This window comes from Seriola lalandi, unplaced genomic scaffold, assembly GCF_002814215.2.
Source record: "Seriola lalandi dorsalis isolate HSWRI2012SDOR001 ecotype SW California unplaced genomic scaffold, Sedor1 jcf7180002052042, whole genome shotgun sequence".
Lineage (NCBI taxonomy): Eukaryota > Metazoa > Chordata > Actinopteri > Carangiformes > Carangidae > Seriola > Seriola lalandi.
In genome coordinates, this window is record NW_019522595.1 from 360,030 (window position 1) to 372,652 (window position 12,623).

General features: G+C 40.0%; 1 protein-coding gene across 1 annotated transcript; it reads right to left on the bottom strand.

Moving 5' to 3' along the window:
• Positions 1 to 4,136: 4,136 nt before the first annotated feature.
• dio3a (iodothyronine deiodinase 3a) lies at positions 4,137 to 5,859 on the bottom strand. Its single transcript, XM_087172105.1, has one exon. It carries the CDS (start codon positions 5,484 to 5,486, stop codon positions 4,701 to 4,703), a length of 786 nt encoding a protein of 261 aa, XP_087028231.1. The 5' UTR covers positions 5,487 to 5,859; the 3' UTR covers positions 4,137 to 4,700.
• Positions 5,860 to 12,623: the final 6,764 nt, after the last annotated feature.

Here is a 12,623-nt window from a genome sequence, read left to right on the forward strand (position 1 = left end):
AGGGGCTTTGAAACATAAATATTTAAAACCGTTTCCTCTGGCTGCCATTTTGGGACAGAAATGTCCCAGACTGCCTTTGATGCAATTTTGTCTTTGTGCAAACCACTTTAAAGAATAATCAAATTTCAACTTGACCAAAGAATCCAGTCCTCTAAGTTTAAGTTCTGGTCATTGATCATATGTTAGAATATCAAAAAGATGATGTTTGCTTTAACTAAGACTCCTGCTTGGACAGAGATATCGGATTAAATTAAATGTGAAACCTTTCCAGTGACCAGACAGGTAGGTATAAACTGCATATTTTTAGTTTGCAGCTACGATTCAGCAGTTTTGCTTTCCTATCGCTCTCCTGTCAAGGCTTTCCAAACTACAGAGCAGTGCAGCAGCAGATCTCAGTTTTAAGAGCTCATGCAGCGCTTAGAAAAATCATGTAGTGTCAGACTGTGACCACAAGGTGTCATCCATCCAAAAGAGGACGGAGGATGGGCTGTAGCCAGCAGCTGAGCGTCATCGCTCTGAAAACACTGCATTTAGTTTTCATGAGTTGATTGGAAGTAATTTAATGTTTTCACATACTTGGAATTAGCACACACATGCCTGAACAGAACTCTGGTTTTCAAGACTGCTGAATTTTATCTCTCCATTTAGTATCATTTTTCCTCCCAACATCATGTTTTTGAAAAATTGATTATGATGCATGAGAACAATGTGTAAACGAATCAGTAATGTTTCCCAGTTCCTATTTCACCACTCTGCTTCTGAACCAGCAATGCAAAACAACACAGGAGTCAAGGTGCAGCCCGTCCCACATAACAGATCATTTTCCACTTTGTTGCTGTGCTATTTCAGCTCACCAATTGGGTGACATTCAGGGCTTTTTTTTTTTTTCCCACGCTACATCCAACCTCTTCTCACTCTAGACTGAACATTATTGGAAAATGTCTCAGGGATTCCTGCTGTGTTACTGCGTGTCCATGACCTACAAAGACTAGCTTTAAAAATCTCTGACAGTCCCGCAGATCTGCATGACTGGCAGCATTTATATAAGTAAAAGGAGTTAAAAGGTTAGACTGCACACTGGTTATTTAATCAGCATGGCGTGCGTATGGACTGCTGTCTTTTCTTGATGCTGCAACTTGACCCTAAATCACTCCTATACCACAGCTAATTCATTCAATACTTGTGACTCCAATAAAGGTTTCCGAATAAACTTTCATAAGAACACCTTCAGTTCTGTAATAGTGTTTGTGCTCCACAGTGTTAAAAGTGGCCTTGAAACGTGTCTCCTGAGGCTCAGGAGTTTATTTGTACCAGTATAAAGAAGATTGTTTGGAGCATGGTTAAATGTTAACATGCTGAACCTGAATCACACAGGTTTCACTGAAAACCTTTTTTGTGTGCTGAGGCCCCCGGCTCCCCACCACCAGACATTAATTCGTGGAGTTTTGACCCTGGGGAGAGAGGGGCCCTCACCTTCAAAGCTGACCAGAGAAGCTGAAAAAAAAAACTCCACCTCAGCAGGCCCATTCTGCTCCCTCCAAGTCATAAAACAAAACAGAACAGCAAAAGTTAAATCTCTCCCCCAAGCCTGAGACCCTTAACCCTTTGTTCCCGTCTGCCTCTCCGCTGACAGACATCCATGGAAAATCACACATGGAAAGAATCCAGATTCAAACAATTCCAGTTGGGGTTTCTTTTCAGGGGTGCACACTGGATACACTGCAAGTTATATTTCATTTAGGCAGATACCCCTCTGTCAGCTGACAGCTCCATATAAATACGTATGCATTTGTGTGTTAAATGAGTTCCAGATGAGCTGTAAAGTAAGGTCACTGTAAAACCCCCTGCAGTCACACCAGTCACATTTTCTCTTGCTGGACTTGTTCTCTTTTCTGAAAGCAATGTCAGCTCATGGCCAGTTGCATACTGGAAATCTATTGTTTATGATCAGGTCAAGCAAGGTGAACTTGTCCCTGTTTTATGTGAATAATGTTAGAGCCCAGAGGAGGTCAAATTATCTACAAATCTAGAGGAAAAAGAGTAAAGATTTGACAGATGACTGAAAAAAGTGAATGGAAGTTCTGCTTTCCTGTATTTAACTGTCTCGCACAGGGCTGCAACTAACTATCAACTTACTGATAATCTTTTAGGTTATTACTATTATAATAGAAATAATCAGATTATAGTGGAAAAATGCCCATCTCAGTTTCCCAGATCCCAAGGAGATGTCCTCAAATTGCTGGTTTTGTCTGACTAACAGTCCAATAACAAAACAGATAAAATGTATAAAGACATACCAAAAAGACAAGCTGTAAATCCATTACGTTTGAGAAGGTGGAAACGGTGAACGTCTGGTGTTTTGTAGACTGACCAATCGATTAACGACGTGCTAAAGTCATGGCTTTATATTGTTCTGCTATTCAACGACATTATTCTACCTGCATATGGACTTATAATGTTATGATGTCAAGGACTAATGTGGAGTGCGCACCTGAATTAGCAGCAGAAGCTGAGATTTTAACCCCTGCCACCACACGAACAGAGTCCTGATGAGCAGGAAGGATGTGATCTATTTTCCTCTTTTCATCTGAGATCTGAAGAAGAACACAAATCCTGTTTCCCTGACCCTCAACAAAAGCTTTCTCTCATTTCACTCAACTTCATTACAACCAATAATTTCAAACATCAAGTGATATTTATAGAAGACGACCTGACTCAAATTTGTCTCAAAGCTGTAATTCATAAGCAGTGTTTTCTGTTTAAAAAAAAATAAAAAAAATCAGCCACTTTACCAACAATGAGCATCCTTGTGTTGTCATTATATGTGAGAGTCTTGAACCCTGTCATTTCGGTCCCATTTATGACTTTGCCTCCCTGTTGGAGGTAACGGCTCTGTTCTCCAAAGTTGACAATGAAGAATGGCTCTGTGGACGCAGGAGGCAGGGGGAACCACAGCATCTGACAAGATGTTGCACCACACACAGGTTGTGTCAGAGTTATTATATGGTTTGCTGGGTCGGCTGTGTCTGAGGTATTGCCCCCTGTTGTGTGTTCACTGTGTCGTGACTCCTGTCTGAAGCCTCTGAAGGGATTTTCCTCCAGTTCTATTAGAAAAAAAACATTTTATTTTTTATTTTTGTAGATTTTCTTGTTGATTGCACGTTTTCAGACATGCTGAAGCCTCATGGGAGTGATAATTCAGCATTAAATCACTTCAGAGAGTTACAGATATTTCAGTATGTTAATTGCGTTAGTTTCCAGGACAATTCAGTTAAATGCCTCCACTCCTAACGCTGTTACCGCTCTGTGACCGGTGTGCTAAGCCCTGAAAACATTTGTGTGTTTAGACCCTTATAGGTGGATATATCACTCAGCATAATAGGATCAAGAGTGATTATCCTCATTTAATTGTGAGAAGTCAAAAGCTTAGGAAGGGGCTGCGGAGAGAGAGGCACGGCTTGTTCACTGCAGCATTAAGCAAAGACCTGTAATCACCATCTACACAGCTTTAAAGGTGACTGACCACTAATTAGACACAAGATGTTACATCCAGATTGCAGAGACCAAACCTGTTGGCAGGATTTATTTGATGTGAGAGAAACCTGAACATTCTCTGTGTGAAAATGACTGTTGACTAAGGAAAAAAAAAAAAAAAAACTTAAGTAGAGAAAAATTCTGTCAAATTAAGAGGCTCTAACAAAATGAGACAATACTGTTGAAAAAATGCTCTTCACTGTGAGAATAAATTAGTTTTGAATTGGGGAAAAAAACAAGAATAATCATAAATTATGCAATACTTGAAGTTTTGCAAGAGCTTTTTGTGTTTGGAGATTTTGTCAGATCTTCAGCATTTTTTAAGTTATTTCATATTTTCTGCTTCTCCACATCGGTTTTAAAGACTGCACTTGAAAAAAAAAAAGGGATATTTCTAGAGGAATCCAGGGTCCAGGTCTGTTGTGCTTTACTGTGCAGGAAATTGAACATTCATCCTTTTTGTCCTCTTGGTACAAGAAAGCAAATGTACTTGAAAATCTATACGCATGACGTTATTGCAAAAAAAAAAGAAAAAGAAGAGAACACACCAAAAACATGCACACAGCGATAAAAGTATTTTGCTTACAATAAAAAAGACCAAGTAGATCAAAGCATTTTATTGTATGAAAAATATATCCATAAAACGGAGCAATATTTACAAAACAGCTGCGCCACGCAGGGCAGAGAGCAGCACCTTCACTGTGATCTCCAGTGTTAAAAACATCAGTGTCGGTTCTCTGGATTCATCCCGTTTAAAAACCGAACTTCACAACAACACTGAGGAGCACAGTGATGCGCATTTCTCAGCATCCTGGCGGATTCAGGAAAGGCGCGTTTACACAAGGAGAAGAGATAAAAACAGAACTTTTGACACACAAAATACTTTTGTTCACAAACAATCAGGGTCCAAAGAAACTAACCTCTTTTCTTGTGAGTGGATCCTAACAGGATGCAGGCTAATGTCCAGTATGAAATGAAGGAGCCTACTGTAGTACATCCTACAATGTTGGACAAATAACTTTGATCCAACCATATGAAAAATAAATACACTTAACCATTAAAGAGGGAGAGAATCTGTCTAACTGGAGTTATAATACTGAAAAAAATGTGCAGCATTGTTTGTTTTTGTTTTTAGTCACAGCAGCTCTAGAAAGATGAAAATGAATCTACACGTGAATAACTAGATTATTGGATTTCTCCAGCCTTCTTCTGTATTGATCCAGCCACTCTCTGAGCTCTGAGATCCGATACCCCTCAGGTCCTCTGCCACCCTGGTAAACTATCTTTCCCTCCTGCAGTATATAAAGTCTGTCGAAATAAGCTCCGTACGCAGCGTTGGAGGAGTTTTCCATGCTGTCCACGACTACCAGGCATCCGGGCACCTCCAGGTGCATCAGCTGCGCAGCGTTCAGCCTGTCCTCCAGACACCGGTGCTTGGGGATCTGATAGGGCGCGTCAGTGCTCATCCAGCCGTCGGAGGGGTGCGCTTCCTCTATGTACACAACTACAGAGTCTGCTATGTCCGCGTTTTGCTGCACAACTCCCTGGAAAGCCTTGAGGCGCACCATGAACGGTGGTCAGGTGCAGCTGCCAAAGTTGAGGATGAGCGGTCTCTTGTCCTTTGCGTAATCGAGGATCCGGCTGCGACGCTGATCCTCCAGCTGAACAACTTCGGTGTTGGGCGCTCCGTGTCCGAGGTGCGCCGCTTTCAGAAAGTCCAGTTTGTGACCGTGCCACACTGCTTTGAGCGACTCCAGGCTGAAGAGGCGATTGGAGTCCGATATGCAGAGAGGAGGATCGATGGCATCGCTCTCCTGCTCCTTCATCCTGAAGAACACCTTTTTCCTGATGCAAATGAAGTCAAGCAGCCAAAACATGACTGCTGCCATCAGAAAACGAGGCAGCAGGACGAGACAGACTATTGCATTTTTAATGGCTTTCATGGTATTCATTATCACTAGAATAACAACCCGAATGGTCTTGCGCTGTGCCACGGTCTTGTGGGTTGAAGTTGGGTTACTTGCAACTTCCCTTCTTTTTATAGCACCGGCAGATTTGAATGAATCACACCCCGCCTCCAAACCGGGGCCGAGGCCTCACATGGTGGGGATTACCTTCTGTCAACTCCCCAGCTTTGAATCTCAGCCAAAAGCCAAGGGTGAAGGAAAGGGTGCGCCACAGCAGTGCGCAGTCTGGAGGGAGTCGCTCATCATTTTTACAATCAGACTGTTCAAATTAACGTTGAAATCCAAAAGTGCATGATGATGTGTGATCAGGGAAATCCTTCAAGTGCTCGAGCGCATCGTGTGTATCGTGTGGCAAAAGCCTAAAGTTGGTGCTGCAGCAATGATGAGTGTTTTGCTGCAGCACATTTCTGCAGATGCTGCTTGGCTATGCTTATAATGTGCTCCACCTAAAAGGACTGGCCTATTCTGCCCTTCCTCCACAGGAACCAGTGTTAGCTAACCTGAGCTCTCCATCACATGGGGTTAATATACCTCTAAGATGATTTACATTAACACATGTATGTGTCTTACAGTAAATAATGATCCATCAGAATTGGATCTGTTATGGAGCACCGTTAATGCCTCATGATGAAAATTAAAACTTAAATTGAGAAAAAAAAATTCTGGTATTCAATCGAGAAATCTGTGAGAAGACCAACTTCTGATGAAACCTGAAATAAAAAGCGAAATCATCGGGAAAAAAAGGTCACAGTTTTGAAGAAATGTCAATTCTGAGAAAACAGTTTGATTTCTGACTTCAGGGGGGAGAAAAGTCGCTCTTTCCAGAAAACATTGCACTCATGTGGAAAAGTTATATTCCTGAAAATAAAAGTGAGAATTTGCAGATACGAAATTCAGAAAAAACAAGTGAGATTGTGTTTCTCAGAATTGTGAGGTCTCAGACTTCAAATTAATCTCAGCCCTTCAACTATTTTTTTTCATGTGGCTATAATCCTCTTCCTCAGGTGCACTACTGTGTCAATTAAAGTAACATAAAAATCCCTCAAAACACAGACGCACACACACACTGAGCTTCCTGTCTGAGGGGATACTGTGCAGAAACAAGGGCTCATATAGCACTAAAACACATCAGGGTATGAATCAGAATGAGTAACTTTTGGGGTGCGGAGAAACAAAACATCATCTTCTGCTATGGTCAGAAATCTGCCAGATTTATACTTCTCTGTAAAAGGGCCCTGGATAATTTTAAATGTGTCCTGGCTGGTGTCTGAAGGCTCATAAAACTTTACACAATGTTCAAAACAGTCTCTGAGGTGTTTGAAGAGCTGCTCTCTTTAAATAAACTCTCAAATACTTTCCTGTAAACCACTCAGAGAGCCCCCAAAAACAGAAAAAAAAAGTTGTACCTGCACCCCGAACCTTTGCAGCAGTACGTTTAAATTTCCCTTTGACCGGCAGTTGTATTTTAAACTAATGGTTGGACTTAATGAGATTTCCATTACACTCAGCAGTACATTCTTCATTCTATAACACGTTAGTAAAGTGTTTGGGAGATTGACACCACAGCCATCAAACGACTCGTCCAAATCAAGAGAAAATAGGTTGTTGGTCCATGGTCCTCCACAACAACACATACAACTGATGCCCCACTCTGACGGGACGACACAGTGGCTTCAGAAATAAAACCTTTTCATGATCTTAAATCACTAGGTTTAGGGGATCTTGGTCGTCATGGTTACGAGAATAATCACTCAGGATAGATAGATAGATAGATAGATAGATAGATAGATAGATAGATAGATAGATAGATAGATAGATAGATAGATAGATAGATAGATAGATAGACTTTATTTATACCCTAGGGGAAATTTATGAAACAAGCAGTGGTCTACTATTGCTCAAGTCCAACGTTTTTCTTATGACACCAAAACACTACTTCATTCTTTTGCTATTTAGGAACAAGAGTCTTAATGACTGGGGCTGACACTCCAATTTGTCTGGGGAGGACAGTCTCCATTCATCTGCTGTATTACATTAACTATATAAACTATAACTAACTATAAACTCTTTGAACTTAAATACACCTGACTGGCCTGTCGGCCGTTTGAGATCCTAGATCAAATCAGTCTTTAGTAGTTGTGCCAGTTGTCTGAAAACAGAAGGGCATACGGCTTAAACTAAGTATATTTTCATAATGGTTTGGTTGCCCAATGACTTAAAAAAGTTAAGAAATAAAATAATGAGTAAAAAGCAGTTTTGCCACCCATCCTTCACTGTACACTCATATTTCCTGCACTGGCAGTCATTATAATCATGTGCTATGAACAGTATTTATCGTGGCTCAGTCCCACTTTCAATTCTTCTGTTCTCCAAAATCATTTCTTCAAGGTTTGCTGAGGCTAGGTGGGTGGACGTGCGACAATGCGTTTACTGTATTGATCAGTCACACTTTTGACCCATCTCACAGATTTAGTGTGAAAGGTACAAAGTTCATAGTTACAAGATAACTGAAAAAAACAATTTTAAAATGTCAAGTCAAATAAAGTCTCAGTTTTATTTATACATCCCCATATCATAAACTTGCCTCAGGGGAGTTCACTATCTGTATGGCATACGGACACTCTCTGTCCTTCGATGCGAAAAAAACAAAAAAAAACATAATAAATAAATAAATAAATAAATAAATAAATAAATATTACATATAATAAATAAAGTTAATGTTGGAAAAAAAATGGAAGAAACCTCAGGGAGTGCAAAGGGAGGGAGTAAAAATTCAGTTATTACATCAACGCTAAAAGAAAGAATCTAACTGAATCACTTTTTAATGGAAATGAAACAGTTTTAATTACAATAATCGAACTGAATCGAAACTACACCTAAGATGAAAATTAACATCATTACTTATATTACTGCCGCTACTACTGCTGCCATTGTCATATTAATATTACAGCTACCACTACTACTACTTACTACGAGTGAAATGTGTGCTGACCTTATTGATTATTATTTAATGATGATATTTTTTCATGTGGAATTCATTATTTGGTCTCATAATAATACAAAATAATATAGCTCTTACATGGAATAGGCAACTTGAAGTATTCAGTATACATTATGGTGACGCATATCGAGCACATACAAGCAGATGAAGATTTATGTTGATCAAAAGATTAATGGTAACAAGTCAGAGTCAGGTCTTGTGTATTGTGAGTGTTCTGTTCAGCGTCTGTCTCAGTGTTCCACAGGGATACAACATCTGGTCACACATATTAGCCATTACTGGCCAAATGCCATTCACTGGTCTGGTGTGCTTATTCAACAAAAGCTTTCCAGTGAGCATACAGTATATTGGTTAAGCCCTAATCTCCTGTTACAGTAAATCCATGTCATATTTGACTGCAGCGTGGCCGTAAACCAGACACGCAGGGGAGGTGTCATTTGTCTGCAGCCCACGGTCGTCATGATGACTCAGAAAACAGACGACGGGAGTCAAACAGAAAGTTTATATCTGTCTCGGTTCATCTGCCAACAGATGAATTCAAAACAGAACCCAAAATGCTAAAGGAAACCAATACATTTCCCATGATATCATATACACCGGTAATAACATAAAAACAATTTACTAAGATTATGGTCCAACTGGCCCTATTTTCAGATTCTTTTATTGTCTTGTCTTGTCTTTCTTCCTCTTTGGTTTGGTGTTTTCCTTTGGGATTAATAAAGTACTCTACCCACTAGTAAACGTGTTCCCGTCTATCTGTTCCATTTTCTTTTTTTTTTTTTCATACATTATTGTGTCAGTTAATGTCAATGAGACATTATAAATTTGTTGTTATTTAAACGTTTGACACAGACTTCATTGTTCAATTTTCACATTAAAACATTTCTGAAACTTGAAATGAAGCTTGAAATGTTGCAAAAAAGTTTCCACACTTGGCTGACGTGGAGAATTTAGTGTGTCAATAAAAACAAAACGCATCAAGGTGCAATGGAAAAAGGCTGAGCACATGAAGTGAAGCTAGTAAAAACAGTGACAGATAAAACCGTCAGGTTTGTGTGACGCGATGAGACTTTCCTCAAATTCAAACAAACAGAAATGGTACATTTCATTTTGTGGTGCGCCGCTTCTTCTTCTTCAATGGTACACCTCCTTTCTGTACCATTAGTTTTATTACTAATTATTGCTGAATTGATTAGTTGGTTAATCAATTAGTCAACTGATAGACATTAACTGTTTGGACAACAATATCAAAAACAGCAAATTGATGCATATTACTGTTTTAAATCATTTTTGATTGTAGGTCGGACAAAATGAGCAATTTCAAGATGTCAGCTTGTTCTCTGGAAATGCCGTTTTTCTTTATTTTCTTACCTTTTATAGAGTAATTTAAGTAATATAATTAATAAATTGACCTGCAAATCAAATATTGTTCGGCTTGTTCAGATGTGTGTACACAGCAAGTGACTGACCAGACTTAATATGAACATAATGTTTGACTTTACAATGTGTCTGGTATGCTTCATTATTATTATTCCTGCATGTGATGACAGACTGCTTCTTTATGAGGGCAGCTCATTTAGATTGGGAAGCAGAGAAATGACTGGTGGAGCTGTAATGAGTTCCACAGCTGACTCATCATTCCTCATTCTGCCATTTTCTTTTTTTGGTAGACATTTTAACGTATATGTCATCTGTTTGTCCTGCCGTTCTCTCACTTTGAGGCAGCTTTTCCCTCCTCCATCCTTACTCCTCCTTTTTTTTTTTTTGTTGCCTGCACTGAAACTGTATTAACACTCTATTATCTAAACCCTCTTTACTTTCTCACAGCAAGAAAACAGAAGTGTTTTGATGGGAAAAAAAAAAAAAAAAAAGGGCTCACCCGCTGTGCCTAAATTTGCTTTGAGGAATTACTCTTTTGTTGTTGCGGCTGAAAACCAGAGTTGTATTCTAACCTGCTTACTTTTACCTCCTATAAACTCTGCTGGATTCTTGGCAGCAGCTCCAGGTTCATCTGAGGACAATGCAGATCTGGGAAAACAGCCCTTTTTCTGCCGCTTACTTATTGAGGTGGCGGGCTTCCAGAGACCGCAACTGATGGAATATCATAAAGACTAACCCACAAAACAGATTTATGATAAGTTTCAATGCTGGCTCCTTCTCTTTCAAGTCACTGATATCTTTCTCCGTTGCGCTGAATAGAATAGAGGATAAAAATCTACCTCTTCCCCATCCTCCGCTTCACCTTCCACGACCCCATCTAAATCAAAGAGCACTAGTGTTCACGCTCAACTTGAATGAACTGCCGTTGCATGCCCTGTGGGCTGTTTGTATCTCAGCAACTGGCGAGCCAATAAGGGGTGGACTAACATGTTATAACAATCTGTTTCATCTTGCGAGTCACATCGCGAGAGAGAGAGAATTCAAAGTAGCATCTTAGTTTGGACATTTCTTTCACTGACAGACCAACGGGCACAACTGATTGAGACCTGCATGACAAACAGCAGAATGTGAAGCTGTTAAACTCGGCAAATCACCATTTCTACACAATTCCTTGGGAAGTATTTGTTGAAAGAGTATTTTGAAAGAGAGTGAAGGAGTTTGAAATCTGTAAATGCTGCCAAATATCCAACTGGTCTGAGAGAACTATATGCATCTGCTCCACAACAGTCAATGTGTCACTTAAACTGACACACAATATGGTCAGTGATTTTGGTGGCATTGTGATGTGTGTACTGCAGCTGTAGGGTTCATGATAGCGTCATAAATATAAGCCCTGGTGAAGTTTAGATGGCAGGGTATTAGTTTAACTGACTGTCAGCAAAACAACACGCGTCTGAGTCAAATCTCAAGAAAACACTGATCTGTTGTGGGTATGACAGAGGTCAGCATTTCATCTTGTAAACAGTTTCACTGGAAAACAACAACTTGTCAAGTAAATGGCCACAAGGGATGATGCAAATACGTACGTATTTGCATATTTAAAATGTAAACAGAAAAAGAAAGAAAGGAAATAAAGACAGCTATAAAAAGAAACTGCAGCTGTGAAAGCACAAAGCTAACGTAATGTGTGGCATGTTTACATACTGAAAATCACAAATAGGCACTAATTGATGAAAATTTGCCCTAGATGATGTGAACTGATGCCAAGACATGTTTGTGAATTGAAATTATTTCGCAGCTTATGTCTGGATTTTTTTTTATAAATCTTCATGAACAGGAAGAAAACAGGAAACACTGGAGGGAAATAACAAGCAGAACTGGAGTAAGTTCTGAGATCTGTCAGTCTGAGCCGAAGTCGTTGCATACATTGCTAGTTAGCTACAGCACAGCTGCTATATTGGCTGTCTGGAGTGAATAAACCCGGACTGCACAAAGCCTCCAGCAGCCAAACTCTTACGAATCACATGAGATGAAAATCAGCTTCCTGCAACGTCTGAACTCACCACAACACTTAACGCCTGTCAGTGGCACGAGTGTCAAAAACTGTGGGGACTATTACTATCCTTGCCTTTCGATGGTGCACATCTGCATGTCGACACCAGTAGCTCTAAATTTCTGCTGCAGCTACTTTTTGACATGTCGCACCGGGAAAAGCACAAGTGCTAATGATAAATGAATGATGGCTGAATGCCATTTAGCTGCTTCAGTTTCGGGGTCCTGGTTTTGCACATGCTCACTTTCACACTGTCAAGGCTTACTGGGACACTTGAATAGAACAGAGCCATCGCTAATGTTATTAGGAACATCTATGCATTTCCTGCTATGACAAGTCAAAATGTCTGCTGTGAATCAGGCCTATAGGTGGCGCAGGTTGGACAGTAGCTGCAGGTCTGACACTACACTGGTGCTGCAGCTGCACGATTTTGACTTGGCCTTGTTTCTGGTGGTTTACATCAGTGTGATTTATTCATTTGTGATCCCTTTACTTTATAACATTGCTGCATCAAGGCTGAAATGAGGGTCTAATTATTGTGTCTTCTCAGCAACATGGGAAACTAAAAGTAGGATAATTGTAATTTTTGCATTTCTTTAGATTCACATTTGGGCAGACATCATGTCAAAAGCAGCGAGCGGAAATGAATGATTATCTTGTTTAATTTCTCTTGGGGGTGGGGGTGTTG